The following is a 24692-nucleotide window of genomic DNA, read 5'->3' as shown; positions in this document are numbered from 1 at the left end:
TTTCCCTCTTAGAGAGTGCTCTATTTAGAGCTTATTAATAGCTTTATGAATTCTCTAAAGGGGACAAAGTTTAACGCATTCAGATAGGTCTAAGACTCTTTTAGCCCATTTTCATCATGCATAAGTAACATAAAATGTGGGTTTAGCACTGAATCGCCTTCTTTGCAACAAACCTTATGGTTCTTTGCAGACAAAAGAACCTCATTGTCTCCAATTCATCCACCCTGGCGAGATTTCTGTTGAGATTAGGGATTGAAGGATTTTCCTCATTACAACTTAATTTTTTTTTAAAGTTTTCATACCACCTTTTAACAAAATATGCTGGATCTTTGCTTCTTCTGTTGAATTTCTGCACAGGTTCAGTAAAAGTTAGTTCATCTGCCAGAGTCTAAACCAGACAAAGACCAAACTTCGATTCAGAAAGGAAAGGAAACTGCAGAAATGCCAGGAAGAAGGGAAAAAAGAAAGTACAGACCAGAAAAGCACGTTCAAAAGAGTATTAGTTTATTTTTTGTTTTTCTTTTTCAAGTCACGAGCTACATGAAACAGAAAACAGAGGAGGACAAAGATACCACTGTTTGACAGTACATGCAGTTAACAATGAAGAAGCTCTGAAGACAGGAGTGCAAGAGATGGGACATAATTTTCCACGTGGATCTTGCTAGTGACTTCTGGAAGTTCACTGTTACTTACTCATCTGGTTGCTGTCATTCACAAAGTCCTCGGACCCATCATTGTCATCTTCATCATCCCCAGAGGAAAGAGCATCTGCACATTAAAAACAACCAAGTCTTTAAACCAGCCTATTTTTTTTTTTAACAGAAAAACAAATTGATAAGCTACATCTTAGACTGTGTATTAAGAAGGACAAGTGCTTGTTAGTTGTGCAGAAGCTAGAGAAAAAGAAAATCCAGCCACAAAATGTGCTATTTCCATGTAAAATTGTAACAAATCTAGCTAATGGTCATGAAGTGCTACAGAGTTTCCCATGGGGAGTTTGCTAATTGCAAAAATTTTTCTGATTAATATTTTTTTCCTTAAAAAAACTGCATTTCCTTCCATTAAAGAAATGCAGTTGAACAGAACTGAGCATCTCCAGAACAATTTATCTCTAAACTTGGATGTAGAACACACGTTTTCCTCTTCTGATGCATGGAGCAAAAACCTGTATTCATTCTACTGGCTTTGACATCCTCACAGTAACTGTCTAATTTAATCCTGTCGGAGTGGCATAAAGCAGAGAGCTCTACAGCAGCTGTTAATCTCTGTAGAGCCCATGGAGCAAAAAGGAGTAGATACAAACTGAGCCCATTTCAGGGTCAGGACAAGGAGAAAAATCCCAAAAATGGCTACAGAACTCAACTTACTGTTCCTCTTCTGATGCATGGAGCAAAAACCTGTATTCATTCTACTGGCTTTGACATCCTCACAGTAACTGTCTAATTTAATCCTGTCGGAGTGGCATAAAGCAGAGAGCTCTACAGCAGCTGTTAATCTCTGTAGAGCCCATGGAGCAAAAAGGAGTAGATACAAACTGAGCCCATTTCAGGGTCAGGACAAGGAGAAAAATCCCAAAAATGGCTACAGAACTCATCTTAACTTACTGCGCCCTAGTGGACTGTTTCATGTTAGGTCATAAAGTGTCTTAACATCACATCTTACAGCTTCTGCATGCAAAAACCTGTGTTTGACTCACTCACCTGTAATATTTACAATGAAGTACAGAGTATCACTGTCTAGGGTCCTAACAGCAGTGCAAGCATAGAGGCCCGAATCTCTGGCTGTGGCATCCTTAATTTGTAAGTACTCCCCAATAATCACTGTCCTATTGTCAGGCCCCAAAGGGAGCCCATCCTTAGTCCAACTGATCATGACGGCGTCTCTCAATTGACAGCGCAACTCAAGCGTCTCTCCTGGAAGTGCTGAGTAAACATCTGGCTGAGAGATTTGGTATTTGGTTGGCGGCTCTGCGAAGGTGGAAGGAAAGGAGGAAAAAATAGAAGAAAGAGAAGGGAAAGGAGAGAATTTCCAAACAGGTCAGTGAAGGCCCTTTTCATCCATGGAAATCAAGTTACGTTAAATAAAAAAAAGTTTCGTCCAGATTAGCCCAGTATTCTGTGTTGTTAAACTGAACCACATGCAGGTTATTTTCAAGAAGTTCACCACCAGTAAAGCTCAGGCACTTTTGATCAGTGTCTTGGCATGTCCCTTGTCCCCAGAACCACACAAACATTACTCCTCTCATTGGTCACAGAGAACAGGGGACAATGAGGTTTGCAGAACCTGGAGGCTTCAAAGGACTTGTAGGAGAAGGAGGGGTTCAAAAGGCAAATTCCGTTTTCTGTCTTAGTGTTTGGGTCCACAATTCAAATGAATAATTATCTTTCCCCACCTGGTTTTATTATAAGTTGCTTTTTAATTTTTAAAACTTGGAAAGTGCTGTTTTGAAAGAAAAAGATGCCCAAAAACCCCTTCATTCACTAAGCTAATAAGCATGAGTTCCTATACACAGCATACGTGATACCTTTTATTTTTGTCCCAGTGCCCATCACAAAGTCTCTACATTGCCTTCTGCACTACCAGCACTTCTCTCCATGGCAGTAACTTTTCCCTTTAAATTCTTTTTTGCTTCATTACTTATTTCACAACCTCTCCCAAGTGGAATACAGCAGAAACCCAGGAGCACAAGCAAAGCTTTCAAAGTCAAAGTATGCGCACAAGTTCCGAACGCAATGGCTCATCCGTCAGCTCCCTTTGGTAACAAGAAGAATGTCAAACCACAGCCTTTTTCCAAAAAAACATCCTTGGAAAACTACATCTGCCTATAGTTACTAGAGCTTCATGCCCCCCTTGCAGGGCCAGCTCTCAGCAGGGGGAAAGAACCAGCAGCCCCGGGCACTCCAGACTGTCTCCACAGTGCAGCGTGAAGGCTCAGCACACCTACGATGAGCTCAGGCTGTCCCACAGACAGGCACTGCTTCTGGAACTGGTTTCTCCCTACCACCACACTACCCCTCTCCCAAGAGCCTCGCCAAGGGCAGCAGGAATGGTAAATAAAGGAAAGAAGCAGAGGCATCTTCTGTTTGCTCATGGGGAGGGTCAGAGCTCACAGACAGCTGCTCCCCGTGCACCCCGGACACGTCCTGCCCTGCACAGGCACCAACTGTGTGCCTAGGAATAAATAAAACACCTCCCTGTCTGCTTGGGACTCTGAGGGAGTACTGACAGGTGACTCTTTGATGTCCACACTTCCTTCTAAGAATGCCAAAACTCTGAAACCATTGTTCCCCCTCCTTGGTTTGTCATTTTTTGTATCACACTTTCAACAGGAAAGCCTGAAACAAGCATCATATCAGAGCAGGCCTGGAGAGAGATGGGAGTCTGGAATGCTGAAGTTCTGTCAGTAGTTGAGTTTTGTGCAGCCCTGCAATGAGCAGGGAGTTGGATTTGACAGTCCCCATGAGTCCCTTCTAACTTGAAATATGATGCCATGAGCACCAGAAGGGTCCAGCACAGTGGGGGATTTAGGTATCAGGTTCTACTGATGGACTTGGAGACCCAGTTTTCTTCCCACTCATCCTGCAATTCTGTCATTACAGGAATGTGCCCCATCAAAGCTTCTCCTGCCTTTTTCATTATAGCAAACATGTTTTCTCAAAGAACAGATTTGACACACACATCACACCAAGGTGGTACATGAAACCCATCCCAACACAACCAGTTAGAGACTGCAAAGCTTCTTGGATTTAGAATTTGTAACAAGGTCTCTAAACTTTCTAGCATGCAGAGTTCCATCTCAAGAGTCTAGGACAGGCTCCAATACAGATTTATACCTCTTATAAACTAATTCAGTCTTGCTGATACAGTCATGAACCCACAGGTCTGCAGTGCAGGTGTTTCACTGAGTGCTACATTATGGTCTCAGAAATCCAATTTCCAGAAGGAACATAGGCCCCTTTCTACATATTTTGTCCCAGTAATGAGTGTGTTTGAATCTGCTTGAGAATTTTTTTTAATTCGATTTCACTGTCAAATAAAAAAGGTACCTGAAGCCAGTTACCTAATTTACTTTGAAGTCAATAAGACTTTGTAACTCTCTACCTGCAAAAAAATTTCTTTTACAGTTTACACTGTGCCAGCAATGTACTGGAGTCTAAAAATGTCTGTTTAAACTTCTTTGAAAGCCACCTTGGGTGATGATGCTTCAAACCTCCTTTAAGTGCATTAGAGCCTTCTGCTGAACAGTGCCAGGAAACTCACAGGATGAGCCCACACACAATTAAAAGGAAATTAAAGCGAAAATAATTTTTAACATCACATCCCTGATTTCATCTCTTTTTAAATTACTAACTCCAAATTTGCAGTCTTTCAACACAAATCCAAATGCAAACTTAAGAACAGTAATTTATTTCCCAACTACAATTTAAAAAAAAAAATCCTTTTACAAAGAAAATCACTAGTACACTAAAGGAAAAACAAGTTTCAAGTATTAGCATTTGGTATGTATTATCCTCCTCCATTTCTTTCTCTCTAGAGTATCAGGAAAGATGCAGCAAAGTGTTGTCATGACATAATGAAGTCATGTTTGGAAATTGTGAGTTATTTCAGGTAAGCCTTTGTGTTGCCAAACTAGAATGTAGCAGCACTTAAGACTGTCACTTTTTATAATGTTTGCCTATAAACTTTTTTCCAGTGTGGGTTTGAAATGGTGCCCAAAAGCAAACAGAGAACAGGTGGGATTCCGAGGCATGAATCCACCCAACAGCTTCACTGCGAAAATCAACCAGTTCAAAGTGTTCAGAAATTCCCAGCAGCACATAAACAACCTGTGCTGCAAAGTTAACTCTCCCTGGGACACTACACAAGGATTTTTGCACTGCTCTGAAATTTAGGGACAAATTTTGAACTCACGTCCATGCTGCACCATCAAACCTGTGTCTTCCCTGTGGCTGACAGCAGGATTCTGAACCTGCTCCAGAGGCAAGGCTTGATGACCTGCTATTACATCCAGCTCCTCCAGCCCTCTTGGAAGCTCTGCATTGGAACTGGACCCTCAGCCATCACCAGAGGCCTGTGAACCAGCCCTTTGCTGGGTTTGTCATGTTAGACATAAAGAAATTTCTACGATGAGGGTGGCCCTGGCACAAATTGCCCAGAGAGGCGGTGGATGCTCCATCCCTGGAAACATTTGAGCCAGGCTGGACAGGGCTTTTAGCAGTCTGCTCTGGCTGAAGATGACCCAGCTCGTTGCAGGGAGATTGTACAAGACAGCCTTTAAAGGTCTCTTCCAACCCAAACCATTCCTTGATTCTAAGGATGCACAAGGTTCCTTTTTAAGGAAAGCCTGCAAATCCTGTAACTGTGGCATTGATTCCTCCTGCACTACCTGACATGAATTACACTGATATTGGTGCACTACCTGACATGAATTACACCTGTCTGTCACCCCTTAGAACACCAAACAAGCAACAAAGACACATGCAGAATGACTCTGGGTGTTCTTAAACACTGCAGGACAGGGAACACTGCTTTTGCTATTTTCTGCTCTCAGCTACATCCTTATTTGTAACAGTGGCGCACACAATGTATTTAAACTTTATAGGTGGAGCTGTGGAACAATACTGCCACGGAAAACCAAGCTGCTGTTAAATAAACAGCTGTGAACTTTTTCTCTGCCGGCTCATACAGCCTGCCTCAATGGCTTATGCCATCCAGCCATCAAGTGGAGTAAAGACTGTTTGTATAAAAGGCATGACCACAATAGAGGACTGGGGACACTCTGACTGCTCTATTTCAGATTATTAAGATACACAATTGTATTCCAAATCGTGTTTCTGTTCCAGATTTGGTCACTGAGACGTTTATACTTTCTTAGGTTTTAAATTATTATCATTATTATTAGTCTCCATTTAATAAAATGTTAACAAAGAGCTGCTTATCTTAAGTCCCAAGTCATTTAGTTACTTAGTTACAGAGCCAAATAATGAAACCATCAGCTAATAGCTAACCCCAGCAAAGATTCTCACACAACTCTCCAGAACACAAAAGCCTCAGACCCCATCAAGCCACTTTCACTTCAAAAGGCTTTAGTAAATAACTAAACACTCACCACAGTGTGCCCAGAAGGGTCAACAGACCTGACCTGTCAAGAATCCAAGAGGTTCAATTGCAAAATTGAATGTCCCCACAGGGAACACCAGGCTGCCAACCACCACCACCACTGCTGCTTGTCCTACCCCTCCTCATGGTTCTCCTGTCATTGAGGGAAGTCCATCAAGACCACACTGGATTAACAATGTGGAATGGGAATGTCAAATAGGTCTCATGACTTTGCAAGTCAAGCCTAAGGCTTTAGGCTTTCTGCAAGAAGCAGCCCAGGTATCACCAGGCAGGTGTGCAGCCTTCCCTCCCACCTCCCAGGGACAAGATGATGGAACTCTCCCTTAATTTAAGCTGGTAGGCCAATATCAAGAGGCTCCATGCCCTCTTCTGACAATGGATGATAAAATCAACCTGCAAAAGACAGCCACCAGTTTAAGAATGCAGAGAGTCATTCCTGACCATGGTGACCATCTCCTATTAACCAACAGCAAAACAAAGGCTCCTTATACAAAGGGGCACAAAACAGTGTTTGCAATTCATCCATCAGCTGCTCCAAAGCCACTGGATTCCTGCTGTCCCATTTGTACTGTTACTGTCAGCCAGCTGCCAGCTCTGCCAGCTCTGCCTCCGCCAGGCACCATCAGGAAGTCTCTGTTCTGATAAAACACTTCCCTTTCCAAATTGCTACAGTTCCTCCCATAATTTTCAAACAACACTAACAGTTTATTATTTTTAAATTCCTTGTGCCTGAACAAGACTCCAAAGAGCACAAATCATTTCCCCCCATCGAAGATATAAAAACATTAGTTGCTCAAATCTGAAGAAAAAGATCTGGGCCTTGTAGAAAAGCTTCAAACACAAAACTTGAAAGAGCTATCCATGATGGTAACAAACGTAAATATGTGGCAGATTCTAAGTCTTTAATCGTTCTTTTACCAGAAACTCCTAGGCTGCTCTATTTGAAAGACTTTCACAAAACAAAGGGCCAGATTCTCCAAAATAACTTTTTCCTGGCATGTTCATTAGTATTGTTATCCTTATAGAATAAGGACATAATCATCTGATGGGTAATGAGATGAAACCAGACCAAAAAAAAAAAAAATTACGTAAGGAACAGGAGTAATCCTCTTGTCCTGGAAATGAACATTTGCAAAATAAAGTTGCCACATCATATGTGGCTGGTGCTCCAGCAAGTGTGGAGCTTCCAGCCACACTGACCTGCTGGAGTTTGGACCACGTCAACTCCTACTCAGTGCTACATATACTAAAACCATCTAAAAAAAAGTGAATCTCCTCCAATTGCAATAACTTGCCAATGTCATCATGGGTAAGGGAAAATATTACAGTGCAGTATATCTTGTTTTCCTATGCTTTGAAGGCTTAGAAAATAAAAAATTCTGGTGAGCAACAAAGTGTTTTGCCATTTGCCGGACTCCCTGGACAAGAAAAAAACCTCTGCTAAAACCAAAAACTATCCCCATGTGATTATATCCCATCTGTCTTGGGTCATACTCCTTGGCAGCAGGTAACAGTTCCCAAGCAGCATTTGGCCCTGGCTACAGCAACCCAGGCCCCATCACACCCAGCAGAGCAGGGCAGTGGAACCAAACCTCATGAGGATGTTGGTTGACAGGAGTGAGGGACATGAAAATTTCATCAGGGCTTCGATGACTGCCAAGCAGTTGGGTGGACGTGTCTCACTCACCCCGTGGTTAAGGAAAGATTCATTTCCAAAGAGAAAAAAATTATACTTGTCTAGGCTTTGTGCAGAGATTAAAACTTCCTATAACTCGTAGCCTGCCTGCTCCTACCTGTCTTTATAGACGTGACTGTTGAGTTACGGCTGCACAACCACGCAACCCGCGTCCAAAACGCCAAGTGTCACATGCTCATGGGCTTGGCCCTGTGCTCTGTGCTGCTGCAAGCCAGGCCAGGGGAGACTCAGAGCACGCCAAGTTCAAAGTAAACAGCAGAGAGACCAGCAAGGCCACCTCCTGCTGCTGGGAACTGCCCTGCCACTTCTTCCTGCTTGTCCCCACTGCGCACAGCCTGCTCCTTGCAGGATGAATGGCTCTCTACACAGCAGCGCCATAGGACTGGTCTCCAGATAGGGCAAGAAACAGGAAAGCACCAGGATGGCTTCTGCACGAAGATCTGGCAACCATGGAGGGAAAGACCACCCCCAACCTTGAGAAGCCACACCAAACCCCCTAAAATTACTGTGCTGCCTTCTGTAATTTCATCAGTTTGATGAGAAACTAAAGGCCATCTTCAGGATTGAATGCTTGGTTCCAGGCACTAAATCTTGACCATTTCTGTTCAAGTCATAAACTCCACCATCTGCCTAAAGTAACAGAGTGGGAGTCTCTCTGCTAAGTGAACTGAGGAGTAAAACAAACCTAACACACATGTAACACAATCTCAAAAATAATTAACTGCTCTTCAAACTCATTACAGAAGAGTCTTCTCATGTAATCTATTATACAATACAAAGGGGAAATGAATCACATTTTGCCAGAACCTCAAATGAAAAGCTGAAAAAAAATTTTAATCTTCTCTTTCTAAAAAAGCAGAATTTGAAACGAGGAACATATTCTTATTGTTTCTTCTTTCAGCAAGAGCAGAACTTCAAATCTCCCTGACTGAACTCTGCACGTAACCAAGTGGCAGAGCAATTAAACCAGCTCCTGTTGTTCAACCCAGCCTTAAAGTCTGCTTGGGAAAGGCTCCATAACAAGATATACAGCCTTGGGAAAGTGTACAAGCACGTATATTTGGTTGCAAAAGGTTTTTCTTGGGCTTAGTATTTTCTTCCATCTATTCCAATCTGTAGCTCTTTTTCAGGTTCTTTATTTGCATTTCAAGAGCAACATAAAAACCGAACAGAATGTAGCATAGATCCAAACATAAAAACAGAACCTTTTTCTTCCAGGTTTGCCAAAGTCCATGCTCAAGACTATTACTGCTCAATGTGCAAAAGAAATAAATTACAACTGGGAGGTTAAAATTGCACAATTCAATGTTGCAGTGTTAGTTCTGGATGCAGAGAACATCTATTCAGATTCCCTACAAGCAAGTCAGCAGTTGTTTCTTTTGTACACGGTCCCATTTTCACTTGACTATACAAATCCTCTTAATTTTAGCAGCTCGTCTGGAAGTCTCATCTTGCCTGTCCCCCTGAAATTCATCTCCCCCCACTTCCTAAAGCGGGATTTGAAAATAGGCACTGGAAACAATATCCCCAAAACATCCTCTCAGCTTTTTTGAGAGTCCCATCCACAACACACATGGGTATAAACCATGGGATATTCTCCAAACACTTCAAAGCCTCAAGGCATACCAGGCTCTCTTTCAACTGAGAGCAATATTTAGGCAAGAGGCATCACAGCTTGTTAATTCCAGCTCCATACAGAGAACAATCTCCAGTGGGGACAAAGAAAGAGCAGCACAAGTGAAAAGCCAGGTTGGCTACCTGCCCTTCCAGGTGGCACACAAGCACTCACACAATGCTTCACCTGGAATTCCAGACACCTCCGTCACTCCTGACGGTACCAGTGGCTCCTGGGCACTTTGCCATAGTAATGGAAGAGGGTTCAAACCTTCTGAATTGCCAGAAGAGCTATTACTGAGCTGTGGTTCACTGCAGATTTATTAGAGAGTCCCCATGTTAATCCTGCACGGCTGAAATACCTGTGCTACCCTGCTGAGTAAACAATATCAGGGAAATCTGGGTACTTCAATACTGTAGTATCTCAACAGCACTATTTTTCATAAATAAACAATGTTTAACAGAACCATGCTCAAGAAGTACTCAAAATCTGAACTGGGTGTGTAAAATTATTTTCAAGAACTGTCAGGTGGCATTCAGGATTAGAAGTCGTATTACTTTCCTTGAAACAAATTAAATATTGCAACACTGAGGCACTGAGCAGGGCGCTTTCCAAACTTGCAAAGCCAGTCTCCCAGAGCAGGTTCTGCTCCTGCCCAGCAGCAGGTCCTGCCAGCAGCTCACCTCTCCACACAGCCCATCCTAAAGGAAGCATGAGTTTTTCTACCCCACAACTTTTTGTAGCAGTTTAAAAACTAAGTTGTTGTGTGGTGTTCTGATCATTTTCTGTCCGTCCAACCACAACAGAACCTCCTACAACCTTGTCCTGGTGGGTGCAGCCCACCAAGGCATCCCCAGCCACAGCATCCCACTCCAACCCCACTCAGAAACAGCCACAAGTCCCCTGGGAGAAAGCCTGAGGTGTCACAAAACTCTTTTCCTACCATGTAACAAAGCTCTATTCAAAATAGAACAGCTAAGAGGAAAAAAAAGATTCAAATGCAACCAAACTATGATTTTCTTGTCCTCAACCAGCCTCTCCTGCTCATTTTTCTCCCTTCCCGTCCGTCCTCCAACACATTTCCCTTTCCAGTAAACCCTCACAAATGCAAGCCATTTCCTTGGTACAAAAGAATTTTCCCCTCTTCCCAGTTCTTGTGGCTTTGCTTGACAGGGTCAATGTCCCAAACTGATGAGCCAGTTCTTTTGTGGGGAAGGAAAAGCAATAATTACACACAACCTGCAATGTGTGAGGAGGGGAATTAAAGTAGGTCAGGTCTCAGCTCCTCAGCTTCACTGGGGTTCACCAAATGCTTTCACTTACAGTCACTTTAAAAATACAATTAAAATAATAATAGCACAGCAAGTGAACAAAGCAGCACTGTAGAATTCAGCTTTCTGTCCCTTTCTTTGATATGGATAATTGCATTTGTGTGGTGACAAGAGGCACAAAAACCTGAACCAGCTGAAAATGAAGCCCACAAGACACATCCCAGTATCAGGTGCTCTGATATTCAGAAGTCCAGGAAAAACAAAACCATAAAAAAGGGTTCTTTGGAAAAAAAAACCACCAAACAAAACAAAACTAAGAAACCACCAGTGATAATTAAGAGATGGGAAAGGACAATCTGGAGACATACATAATTGGTTTATGAATTATAAGGTGGTTTTGAAAGCTTAAAAAAAAAAAAAACCACATTAAAAAAAATCCACTCCTCTTACAGAATCTCTTGTTTTGCAACTGTCCTGGTTGGGAAGCACAGTCCCCAAGGAGCAAATGCCAAGGCAGTTCTGCTGACGCTCCCAGCTCCGACTGAAACCCGAAGGGCCAAACTTCCAGAACAGCTCTGGCACTCCCAACGCACGTTTCGTAATTATAACAGGAGCTGTTGGCTGCTGAACTCCTGCAAATCTGGTCCTTATTTAAGATCTGACTCTCACAAAGTCGCTCCAAAGTTGCTCAGTTGCTCCAACTTCTCTTTCAATCAGCTTAAAAGTCAGTTTAGTCCCTGGTACTGCAAGACGGCGTCTGTGATTTGGGGAGCATGCTGTGCCAAATCTCCCCCAAAAAAACCCCACTGCAAACACACCCTGCAATGTGCTGAACCTCAACTCAAAGGTCTCAGTTCCAAATGAGTCCCCAAATTGCTCTGAGGATGATTTTACACTGGAAGGCTCCGTGCCAAACCAAATACTACCCTGTTTCCCACCAACACAAATCAGTGTCCTCTGCAGAAGATGTTCCCACTTGTCCAGCTGGGATTCATGGTCCCTTTTCAGCCTGAATTTTGCACTTCTTTAACTACACTGAAATAAATTTTCTCCTCTAGTCAAACCAGGTGTGCTATTACACACAGACAAGACATAACTTGCCGAAGTGGGTGATGGTTCTTTTAAAAACACAAGATTTAAACTGCTCAGGAGCGCTGCTTCGAAGAAAGTCTCTTTCAATCTAAAGCTTCGATACTGAAGAGTCTCAAAATGTTTAACACTTGAAAATCTGACACTTCCAATAAGGAATATTTCTCTATAAATGACAGCAAAATACATAGTTCAGTATTTTTCTAGCATTCCCATCCAATCCTAAATGAAATAGCCATTTTAAGAAAACACTAATCTCTGAATGTTTTTGTTTAAAGCCATTTAAAGATCATTTCTAGCGAAGCTGGGAAGCTGGATATAGAAATAAGCTCATTAAGAGCTACGCTATGGTTATTATTAAAACACCACAATAGTCCATCTTCTCATGCATACACAACCTTGCATAACTAGAGATGTCAGCATTTTCATTGTAAATTCTGCTTTCAGAGGTTTCAAACTTGCCTGTAAAAAAGTTGCTATGGCCTGAAATTTGTTGCTATTTCCCTGCCAAGGAAGAATTATTTTAATATTAGGAAACTATGCATTCATTGGAGTCAGCCGCTGGTTTTTTTTAAAAAGAATAAAAAGATAACAAAACCTCACAACTCAGCATCTTTGAAAATCTTCTGGCTCAAAAAAAACCAACAACAAAAAAAACCCAAACCCTCACTAAAGGAATCAAATTCCCAAAAGTTAATAACTATTATACTTCTTCAAAAAGCTTCAACTGTATGGCAGATAAGCCTCAAACATGCAATTATTTCTGCTACTTTGCAAAATAGTAGCCACACTGAGAGACTACCAACTCCCAGTGTCTCATCAACACTGACTGTAAATAACAACCCTACCCACGTCCAATTAGTTTGAAGCTCAAGACCATGCCCCTGCTAAAGGGCTGCAGATTTTAAACACAGAATGGACACATTAAGACTGATTTAATCTGGCTGCTCGTACAATTCCCCCGAATCTCAGCTAGCAAATCCTGTACTGGGCCAAATAACTTACTGAACCAGATCCCTGAAAGGGCAGCCAGCCCTCACCCGAAGCTGTGGGGATGTCACATTCCTCCATAATGGGCTTTAATAATTGCCCTTCCATGAAATAAAATTAAAAGGAAAAGAAATTAAAAAGATAAAGCCAACTCTGATTTAACTAATCGGTTTGAATTCTTAATTTAACTCGCAGATATCAAAGCCGCTATGCCTGTTTAAAAAAGAAAAATTCAAAATAAAACAGCCAAAAGGGAACCCTGGGGGAACCATTTGCTTTATTTTTTTCCTACCAAACTAGAAGCAGCATTCTGGTGCTTCCACACCACCTCCGTCCCAGGAAAATGATGGATGTGCAGGGTCCCCCCAGCCCTGTGACCTCTCAGCAGGGTGGCACTGGCTGGAGAGGACCCATAGGAACACCCCAGGGTGGGGAGTGGGACAGGGGACATCCCACCACCACAGCATCCCTCCTCCACACACTGGAGCACCTCACAAAATCCCACATCCTGACCCAGGCAGGTCACAGCAGCTAAAGAAGGATCTCCAAGTGCTGACCACTGTGACCACAGGTGACATTAACCTTAAAGCACTGCCAACATTTTGACAAAAATGAAGGTACATTGCTCATATGACTCAACTTTTTTGCAGAAAGGAAGGTACTGTGCTGACCCTACTTATTTTTGGATGTTGTTTAGTGTCAGCTATGACTGATTCAATCCCATAGAAAAACTCATTATTCACTCCCACCATAAGCACACGTCACCCCTTAGAGGGGATCTCTCCCCTTCCCTGCTGCTCCTGGGAACCTCCCAAATGTAGGACCATTCTGAACTACTGTGTTTTCCACAGGACACAGAAATAGGCTGTCCCTTGTGGAAAGCTTAAATTAATCCTTTGAAATTTGACCTAAATTAAAAGAATTGAAACGCGTTGTTACCACACCAGGCAGGGGCTCAGAGTGGGTGCTCCAAGGATGGTGTCAAGGCATTGCATGTGGGTAAGAGACCAAATTAGCTCCCCAGCAGGATGATAACACACAGCCTGGGCAAGGGGAGGTCAAGGGAGAGCTCACTATTTATCAAATATATGTCTAAACTAATTATTCAGTTCACAAAGTAAGCCTTCAGCCCATGTGTGCGGTCAGAGCCCTTGTGAAACGCTGGCTATCATCAAAGGCCTGGGCACACACAGGCTGAGAGAATGGTGCCTTTGTAAAAGCTGGGGGAGGCTTGTTTCTAAATATTTAAAAGCAGAAAAAGTCTCTCTGCTCCCCTAGGACAAAAACATGTATGTAAACACTTGATGTGAGACATAATTTGAGAGCTGACAGTCCCCACAGAGTCCTACAGGTCCTGTTTCTGCTCACACAGCTCAACAGCCCCGGGTTGGGAATAAAGCACCAGAGCTGAGATCCAGCACACTCAGGATCCCACAACATCAGCACCAACATTACCACTCACAATGGATCAAGATGCCAATTTCAGTGTTAACACTTTCACACAGACCAGAGTAATACCCGGTGGTCACAGAGGGATATTTATTTACTCAAGACTGACTGAGAAGTGCCAAAAAGCACAGCACCCCCTCAATATATGACATCCTGCACATATCCATCAGCTGATTACCCCGCTAGATAAATACTGCTTGAACTAAAGCACATACTTCAGTATTTTTTATACATAGCCAGATACTTTGAAGAAAATAATTGCAAATGTCCCAAAAGTTACATATAGCTGAGAGAAAGTATTTTCTCTGCTACACCTAAAGGAACAAATCTCAGCTCCTGTTTTCCAATAGTCTGAGTCGCTAATACAATAAACAATAACAATCCAAGCACCTTGTACGGAAAATAAATAAATAAATGCAGACAATTCAGGGCATGTCCATGAAGAAAGACTCAGGAGCAGATCAGCAAATGTCACCAAAGGTCATGGCCCTACCGACCTTCTCAGCTGGCATGAAATGTCATAGCTCTAATGACTGCAGTCAGCAGCCCCACTGAAAATTTACATTATTGGAGCACCTGACCCCCCAAATTAGCTGTGCCCAAAACATTTTGGCAGTTACTAAATTAAAAAAGAAGTCTGCCTTTTCTTTGAAGAGATCTTTTGAAGGGTTTTTTTGGTGTGGGCTTGGAGAGCTTGTGGGTGGCAGTGATAGAACCCAGAGAAGGCGATTGTGTAAAAACTTGGTTGTGTTTTGGTTTGTTTTTTCTTATCAAAGGGTTTAATGAAATACATAAAGGAGGTTTTATTTCCCAAATCTCAGATATAAATCCCACACAATTCCCTGTATTCTGCAGCATAAAAGGTCTTATTATGCTATTAACTTAGAAGCGTTTTCTGATTTTTTTTCTTGTTTCTGGTAATGATTTGGGTTCTCACATCTAAAATTGTTTCACATCAGTAACATTCCTGCCCAGGAAAGAAGTTTTAAATCTTTTTTAACAATTTACTCTTTGATAAAACCCAGATTCCACCCCCTACATATCAGTGCATAAGAGACGTATATTCTCAAACTGTGCTTTCCAAAATAATAAAAGCTATTCTTTCCCTGAAAAGTTGCAAAATTATCAGTCACCATTCAAAAACTATTACTCTTCTTCCTGTGAAACACTTCACCAGTCTTCAATCACTTTATTTCCGACTTAACTCTAAAAACTAGGGGACCTCACTGCAAAGCTAGTCTGAAACCAGAACTATTCATGATTTTGTCATTCTCCTGAAAAGCCAAAAAGGCACCAGATGTTCAATTAATAAATCATACAGTAAGTGGCAACAAGACTTGGGCTTCTTTTCTTTTTTTTAATCTCAGATTACCTTCAAAAGAAAAAAAAACCCAAGCATTTTTCCTATCAACAGTCTCTGTGGCTGACAGATGACAATATTGCTATTCTTTGAGAATTTTTTTCAGGAATGTTTGCTAGGGAAGAGGGCTCATCATCTCTAAATAGTTCATCCCCTGCCATCAATAAAAATGTACTTGGAGCAGATTCTAAAAATGCGTTAGCTGGTGACGTCTATTTTTAGAGGCAGTGGATAGAAACAAATAAGTTTTGCATGAAGAATTATTAAATAAAAACGAAGCTGTGTCCATGGACTTGAGTAGTAGAATGTGTAAAGGCCAAACTCTCTGCAGCAAGCTTGCCAGGTCAGAAATGCTCTGTGGACTATTAGATCAGCTTGACAGCTGAGTTATTGGAACTGTGATCACTCCTCCAAAAGACAGATACAACCTTATGAAAGAAGCCTCACTTCCTCCCCCAGATGCTCAGAGAGCAGGAATGATCCAGCACAACATAGTAAAATCATTCTTCAACACAACCAGTTCACAACAATGAAAAAGCAGCCCCTCCTGAGCTCTCCAGAGAAGAAAACAACTTTGCAAAGCTTGAGGAACAGACAAACCCAGAAGAACATACCAACAAGTGCAGGCTTAAAATAGGAGATTTCACCAAAACACCTCTTTCAATGTGAACGTCTAGATTGGCCTTTGCTCTCACAGCAATAAACTCCAGCCCTTACTATTGAGATCTCAACATTCACACCTTCAGAACTCGTGATCCACACACTGGAAGTTTGTCCTGAGTGCAAACACCAACAAAGCTCCAATACCATTTTTGCAGAGTGCCTGCAAAATTAAACATTCACAAATGAAAACTACTGAGATTCATTTTTCTCTGGGCTCCTCAGGTTAAGACAATCCCAAAGAGCAGCGGCCACTCATCCGCTTCATTCCTTGAGACAGCAACACACAACAGCACCAAAGTGCCACGGACTGGATTCCTTAAAGACCCATTCCTGAAAACTTTCATCTGTACACTTTGATTATACAACGTGATGACAGTCCCAAGTGAAATCACTGACACCACTGGCTTGCACAAGAATAAACAAACGCACGCTTGTACAAACACAGCCCAGGCGAGAGCAGGGAAAGTCAGAAACCGTAACTCTCCCGGGCTGCTCTGTTATTTGCCTTAGATTTACCAGAGCACATGGAAAGAACTTGACTTCTATTTCAGATGTCCAAGCATTTAAAATTAACTTCTTTTAAGGAATTAAGTATTCGAGAGTGATTTACCTTCGGGTTCCACCGTGGTGTCTTCAACAACTAAATTAAATGAAGGTCGAGCCAGGGAAAGTCCAGCCATGGTGACCACCACCAGGCAGATAAGGCAACCCAAATCCCAGCTGACCATCTTTTTAGAGTAAATTCCTGGTCCATTTCCATATCTCCATGTGGACTTTAATCCCATCTGAACACCTCTAGAGAAGCATGGAGAGAAAGCTGTGCCTTCGGCCAGGATAATGCCTCCTTCCTTGGAACGACGGCTGCTGCTGCGGGGAGGAGAGAGATTTAACACTGTCAGCAAAAACATCTCCAAACACAAACCAAAAACCTTCATAAAGCCTCAAACAGAGCTGAGGTGAGAGGGAGGGGAGCAGGAGGATGGGAAAAATAGTTTTCCAGCTTCAAGAATACGTGAAAAGTGAGTGACTTTTCATCTTCTGTTAGCAGTTTCCATCATCACCTGAGGCGTAACCAAGTCCTCCTTGTTTTCACAAAATCACTTCTCAGCACATATTGAGAGCTATTTTACTGACAGAAAAACATACAGGTTTTCAAAAATGAGAAGCACACACATGTGCAGGCACATAACCTGTAATGCTACAAAATTACCACAATTATACAAATTATATTCTTGTTATTGTTTGAAGGTTTATGTAAGTTTGCCTTGTTTTTAATTCCTTCACCTAGGCAGTTCTGCAGCCAGACGAATTTGCAAGAATTCAGTAATTTTCCACAAGAAAAACAGTTGAAAAAATATACTGCTTAGACTTGGAAAAATCTGTAAGACTGTTTCAACTGAGGACTTCCAGCTCCCCAATGGATGTATCTTCTCCTGACTCAGTTTAGTGTCCTTTGGAAGCCCCTGAGTCCTGGTCAGATGAAAGGCTCAAGACTTTGCAGTGATTTTGGTTTGCTACACTGCATTACAGGCAATTAAAATCTGTGTAAAATATGGTACAGATTGCAGTTTCACAGGAGACCTGCCCAGCACCATTTTCCATCCATACATGCCAAGCTATGTGCACAAAACTTTCTTTACTCAGTCTCTCAATGCTGCTTATTGAGATATATTTTTCAGAGGTGGGGAAAAAAAAAAAAAGTCTATCTTATTCACAATAAAACGAATTTAAATTGATGGAATTAAGTGGTAATCCAGCCACGGTGTGACAGAGAAGTGGCACCAAAGGAACTGGCACTCCCTTCAGGGGACCCTGTTGCCTCCACACTGAGATGCCAGGTGAGGGTCAGAAGAGCATCCTCCTCACAGGGTGATTTAACAGCTCAAGCAGAAAATTAGACCTGATTTTCCGCTTCAGAAATAAAAGTAAAACCTCAGTAAATGGATAAAACAAGTAACTGCAGCAATTGTTCTAATCTGGTCAATGATTCATCTTAGATGTGATGAAACTCAACTGAAATTTGGAGAGCACTTGTCTGGAAGGGGAAAAAATAGCACAAAACCTCTTTTTGTCTCCTGCCCTCAACACTTGAAAATTAAAAAAAAAATAAAATATATAAAAGTAAGGGAGTGTAGAGATAAAGTAAACCTTCTCCAAACTCCTTGTCACAGGGATTTGGTGTGGTACAGGGACACAGATTCTCCTTTTATAAAGCCAACCGTTTAAAAAGTTGTTTCTGATTTTCATTAGCCTTGTGCTAGCTGCTACAAAGTTCACAAATGCTGTTGAGGCATCTTTTATCTTGGGTACTATACACAGTAACTTCTGGAGTCAGTAGAAACAGGTTTTGGATGACATAAATAAGTCACTTGAGGAAAACAATACAAGGTGAATCCCTGCTACTTCAGGGCAGGCTTTTTCCAACTCCGTTGGGATCACCTCAAAGCCCTGTCCCTCCTGAAAAGATTTCAGCCTGGCTCCAGCACCCCAGACCACAAGCTAGCAACTCCCATTAAATTTCCAGTGAAAACACCACCAGACCACTGCACAAACATTTGCAAAGAGCTTGCCCAGCCCTTCTCTAAATAAGCACAGAGCAGGTGTAGAGCTGAAGAGAGCTCTGTCTTTGGGACCACTCTGTGTGTGGAGCAGGACTGGAGCAAACCCCCCTGGGATGCCACCACCCAGGTCCACTGCCCACCTCGCTGTCTGGCAGCCACAGCCCTGCAGCTCAGTTTATCCAGCTGTAAAGTGGGTAGAAACCCCTAATTAACAGCCTGGATGTAATGTTGATTTAATTCCCATAAATCATCCTGTAAACTCCGATTAAAGTCTACGTTGATAAATGCAAAATCCTATCATGGTTTTGCAGAAAGAAAACATACCAGAACACCAGCATGTATTTCAGACTCCAAGAGCATTAATTCCACTGACATTCCTGCAGTTTCAGATTTTCAGACTACACTAAACCCCACTGAAAGCACATTTGTGGCTCCTATCCTCATCCTAAATCCTGAAGTGCAGCACAAGGCTACTTGGCCACGCGTCTCCTCACCTGAAGATTTTTGTTGCCTCCTGCACCTCAACATCTGCCGGCAGAAAGAAGGGATTCTTCATCCACAAGGCAGCAACAAACCCAAAATCCTGGCTTGCGAAGGTGCAACAATGCAAAAATCAGAGCTCTGCACCCATCCATGGAGCCAAAGCACTCTACCACCAGGACAGCAAACAGGCTTCAAGGATTGCCCTCTCCCAAAAGAAGTGGAGTCCAGCGAAGATGAAACGAAACCAAATTCTTTTCATAGTTTAATTGCCACAGTTGCTGGGGGACGAGTCCCTGGAAAGACCTCCTGTGCTGGATAATTATGTACCTCTATCTCAATGTTTGGAACACAGCCCCAGCATGCTTTTTGGCCTCCACAATTCTGGCTTCCTGACTACAATACCATAATCCCTCCTGGAGTCTCAGACTCAGTGAAAGCCACACGTAGTGTTTATTTTTCCCCTTGAAAGGGAACTCTGTCTCTCTTCTCAGCCTACACTTTGGGGAGGAGTTGTCAGCCCCCAGTGATTGATGGCTCTCCTTGCCACTCGCTCATCAAGTCAATTTTCACCTCGTCACATACCTGCCCAAATTTTCTTTGCCAAACTGACAAGCATGGGAAAGCAGACTGGTTTGGGAGCCCAACCAAATTCCTCCAAGCTGTACTTCAGCTTAAACACACTCGCACACACAAACAAGTAGTACTTGTTCAGCAGTGGCATTAATTAAATTCAATGCTCAGTGTTCTTTTTAATCTACTTGCATTGTTGTTTATAAGATGTTTATCACTCCCCAGGGACAGTACGATTTGTAGAGTATGTTAACCAAATCAATACATTGCTCACTGTACAACTTTTCAGCATCTTTCTCAATTAGAAGGGGAATAGCAAAATCTGAGTGAAATAAGGATCTTCCCTCCACAAAGAAACCTCAAGCGCTCTAAAAGCCCAGTAGCTTCGTCAGAAAAATCCAGGTAGATGAAGCTGTAAAGCTAACAGCTTTATATACACAATCCGCTGACAGAGGAATTGTGTATGGACAGAAAATGCAGAAATATACATCCGTCCATAAAAATATATATACACAAATATATCTAACAAGATTCTTCAGCAGAGTTCAATCTCCAAGCAAATCTGAGCATCACAGCTATTAAACATTAATTCTGAAGGACTAATGGGAACCGGCTGGCAACTTCAGTACTTTTGCATTGTTTGAACTTCTTTCATTTTCTTTCCAGGACTATCCTGTTTTTCTCAAGTCTTTTGCCACCAAGAGATCGGGGAGGGGGAAAAAAAAAAAAATCTGCATTTTAATTGACATTCCAGAGAGCGGGAGAGTCCAGAGGCTGCTGATTGCTGTCTATTCAGCCCAAACAGGCTTTTCAGATGAAAATGAGAAAAGGCTAGTGGAAGATTTACAGGGATTTGGTACAAAAGAGACAATAAAGTTTTAAATGTTGATAGCGTTTCACACCAAACGCATAATGGGTCCCAGTTTGAAGGAGCCGTTTTGCATTTAAATATATATTTCATTGATTTCTCTCCCCTCTTATCTCAGACGGGGTGGCTGTGCCCCGCGGCCCCGCTCCCGCAGCACGGCTGGGCAGCACCGGGCTCCGACCCGGGGTCGGTACCGAGGCGGGGCTGCTCTCCGGGGCCGAGCCCCGCTTCCTCAGCCCGTGCTGCCCATCCTGCTGTCACCGCTGGAACCATCCCCGAAGACACCAGCGGGGATGCGGGGAAGGCAGGGGAACAGCGCTGCTGCTCGGGCTTCCCCCCGCACCGCAGCGGCGACCGAGTGACCGCAACCCGACCCGCAGCTCCACCGGGGAGCAGAACGGAGCCCCGCAGCGGCACATCCCGGAGCAGAACGGAGCCCCGCACCGGCACATCCCGCCCCGGACATCCCCGAGCCCCGCACCGGGGGATCCCCGAGCCCCGCGGAGCGCTGGAGCGCGCACACGGCGCCCAGAGCGCGGCGGGACCCCCAGCCCTGCCCCGGGGCCGCCCCTTCCCCGGCCCGCCCGCTGCCTTTACCTGCGGCGAGAGCGCCGGGCGGGCTCCGCTCCGCGGCGGCTCCCGGGCTGGGGCGCGGTGCCGAGCGGCGGCTCCCGGGACGGGGCGAAACTCCCGTCACTGCGGCCGCGGTCACTGCGCGGGCGGCCCCGGCTGGCGAGCCCGCAGCGGCGCAGCGCCGCGCATCCCCCGCGGGACGCGCCCGGGGCAGGCAGGAGGGCGGCGAGGCGAGGCAGGAGCCGGCCCGGCGCCCCGTCCCGTGCCGTGCCCTGGCTCGGCCGCAGCGGCTACCGCCTCAGAGGGGCGAGCCCGCCGTGCCCGGCGCCAGCTGCCTCCTCCCCCGCGCGGGCATCGCCGAGCAGCGCGCCGCGGGTCCCGCTCCGCTCCATCCAGCCGCCCGCCCCGAGCCGCCGCAGCTTTGTCACGCCGACAGCCCCCTCGGGTGGGAGGTGGGTTCTCTCTCCCCCCCTTTCCCCCTCTCGGCGCACTCCTCCGGCTCCTTCCTCCTCCCCCGGTCACTCCCCCCGCTGCAACCCGAGCCGTTTCCTGGACGGCGCTGCCGGGCTCTGCCAATCGCCGCCGAGCCCCTTCCCCCGCCCGGCCCTCGGAGGTGCGGAGCCGGGAGCCCCCACCCCGCCCGAGGGTCGCGGATGCCCCCGCGGCGCGGACCTGGCGCACTCGGCAGCACCGGAGAGGGGCAGGAGGGAGCGGGGATCGCCCGCTCCGGCCGCTGCCTGCCCGGGGGAGCGGGACAGCTCATCCCCGTGCCACCGCAGGGCTGAGGGGAGGAACCCCGCGCAGCTCCCGGACGGTTGCTCCGCTGAAAGTTTTCCAGCGGGTTGGAAAGGGAAGGTGGGGAGCGCGGAAAGCGCCACCGCAGTGGGTGAGCCCGGGCTGCGGCACCGCCACCCCGGCACTGGGCAGCGTCTGCATCCTCACACAGGAACGGTACCAGCTCAGCAGCGGTGCCCGGAACCTCTCCTGAAGTGTTTCTGGCTCACAAGCCATGGCTGGGCTGTGGCCAGCTCCTTTTAGAGAGGGTAGTTGGATAACACCCGCTCCAAAAATCACCCTCGTGCTCTTCCCAGTCCACAGCCTGATTCCAGCTGCCCCGTGAATTGGTCTGACAGTGCACTTTTAATACCTGTGTGGTGCCCAAATGGGAAAAGTTGTCGAAAAGTTATGCAAACATCATTTGTTTGGACAGACAGATTTAAAACTGCATAATATGGATATTCAGAATTCAATATAGCTTTGCCTAATCCTTGCTTAATAAAACATTTGCTTTACATACCATCAACTAAAAGGTTTTGGATATGGAGCCTGTGTAATGCTTGCTTGTGTAGAGTCAGCTTGACAACAAAATCAATAAATGGTGGTTGCCTCAAATTTAATCAGTGTTGATCAATTTAACGTTACTTTATTTAAGCTCTACTGTACATTTTATATGTTGTGTGCAGTATTGATCAAGGGGATTTTCAAGGACTGAGGCCACATATCATAGTGTAAGTCTATTGACACACACCTAGACAGCAAAAACTTGAAAACAAGTTTTCTCTAGAGTATGTACTTACCTCCCAGCATGTATTTTCCACCACTACTGCAGTCTTTATGAGGGATGGCAGACAAATTTGTAATTGATTGGAAACACAGGTTTAGTTTTTTGGTTTTGTGGGGTTTTTTTGTTGTTCCTAAAGCAACAGACATCTGAATGTTCTAATTGAGAAGCTGAGATGTCACAGTCAAGATCCAATTTTCCCAGCACCGGGCATGTCCATCGCCCATTGAAAACATTGTTAACACATTCTCACATAAATTATTGTCTGACACAGGAAGCTGCAATACCTTTCCCCATTCATCGATATCTTTGCATACTCTGAAAGAAAAGGAAGCATTCCACTAAAAATGACAAATCAGAACACCTATTTCCAAGGTCTGGAAGCACTTGTCAGAATTTATTCTTTTGGAGGATGAAAAGATAGCAGTCTATCAATAGCAGCCTTTTCTCTTAAATGAGCCACATTCTCCTGAAGTGGCCCACAACAGCCCAGCTCCTCAATCTGAGAAAAGCAGAAGCATGTTTGGAATTAAAGGACTGGGGGNGAACCGTTGTATGAAAAAAGGGGGGGGGGGGGGGGGGGGGAGATCAATTCTGTCATCATATTTAGGCTTCAAGAGATCTCAGTGGGCCCAGGGAGCCTTTCATAGCAGTTAGGCTGCTGAATGAGAGCATAATCTCTTTACAGTTTTTTCCTCCTCCTCTCAAAGTGGCTGGGATCCTTTCTGTGAGCCCTCCTGCACGTGAATGGTGTGGCTAATAAGCCTATTAATGAGGTTCCACAGCAGAGTGTGAATAGGTAAATAAGCCCCAATCTGTTGAGGTTCAGGAGCAAGGGCAGTAAAGCCATCATGAACTAAAGGTGACAGTTTGAACTGAAATAGGAACAACAGCTCCAGGTTTCAAGCAAAAGAATAGAGAGACAAGGCACACATTCAGGCTCCTTCTACCCCCTACCGAGTCCTATTTTCTCTCCCATTCTTCCTCCTTTATAAAATGTCTTGAGTAGTCACCCATTTTTTCAAAAGCTCTTGAGACGTCCTTTTTCATCCTGGCAATGATACATCAATAGGGAGGAAGGAAAATGAGGACACCAATGCTCCTTTGCCCCGCAAGTTTCAAAAGCAGGAACAGCACTGTGTGCCCTCGCATATGGAAGCGGGGGAGGAGAAAGAAAGTTAAATTGAATCTTTCAGCCCTGCCAGCTCTTTGTCGCTGCTGTCAGCCGAGCTCCGGTCCTCCCTCTGCACACAGGCAGGGATACAGTTAATGTTCAACAGGGGCAGGGTCCGAGCCCGGCTCCAGCTGCAGCGAGGGCACAGCTGGGCTTGCCCAAATCCCCAGCGAGGGGCACGCAGAGGTGAGGAGATGGATTCATTCCTGCCCAACATCGCTTTTACCTGGCAGGGTAAGGTGAAGATGTGCTTGTCCTCAGGCTGCTCCTGGGCCGGAGCCAGCAGAGCCCAGCTCATCCATAAAAGCCCAGCTGGAAGGGATGAAGGCAGAAGGTTCAGCAGGTGACAAACATCTCGGGAGATGGGGTGAGATGGGCAACCAGCCCCTCCGAGTAACGTGGGAAAAGTCACTTCGGAAAAAAGCACAGCGCAGAGCTGCTGCGCGCTCTCAGTTCTAATCCTCACAGACTCTCTGACATTTCTTTCAAGTGCTGGAGATATCAGGGCAGCCAGAACTCCACGGGACCGGGCTCCTCCGTGAAATTCCAGCAAGGAAGCAGCCCCGGCTCCTGGCACGGTGCAGACAGATGGCAGGGGAGGCCATGGGTACCCCAAGGAAGGAAGTTCTGAAGCACTTCACTATTCTCC

The 24692-nt window shown here is 44.7% G+C and overlaps 1 protein-coding gene across 3 annotated transcripts in view; it reads right to left on the bottom strand.

The window, feature by feature from the left end:
• Positions 1–21593, bottom strand: part of FGFR2 (fibroblast growth factor receptor 2) — an 80929-nt gene extending 59336 nt beyond the window's left edge. Inside the window, exons 1-4 of one of the 3 annotated variants that reach the window (XM_041461441.1) lie at positions 21333–21593; positions 16864–17120; positions 1701–1967; positions 694–768 (exon numbers count right to left, since the gene is read on the bottom strand). In XM_041461441.1, coding sequence (XP_041317375.1) covers positions 694–768; positions 1701–1967; positions 16864–17038 — 517 coding nt within the window. In that variant the 5' untranslated portion in view covers positions 17039–17120; positions 21333–21593. The remainder of the gene's footprint in view (positions 1–693; positions 769–1700; positions 1968–16863; positions 17121–21332) is intronic. The other 2 variants (XM_041461440.1, XM_041461442.1) reach the window with 2 other exon arrangements.
• Positions 21594–24692: the final 3099 nt, after the last annotated feature.

Source organism: Pyrgilauda ruficollis, unplaced genomic scaffold, assembly GCF_017590135.1.
Source record: "Pyrgilauda ruficollis isolate IOZ18807 unplaced genomic scaffold, ASM1759013v1 scaffold15, whole genome shotgun sequence".
Classification (NCBI taxonomy): Eukaryota; Metazoa; Chordata; class Aves; order Passeriformes; family Passeridae; genus Pyrgilauda; species Pyrgilauda ruficollis.
The sequence above is the reverse complement of the archived record's forward strand: the minus strand, read 5'-3'. Positions and strand labels throughout refer to the sequence as shown.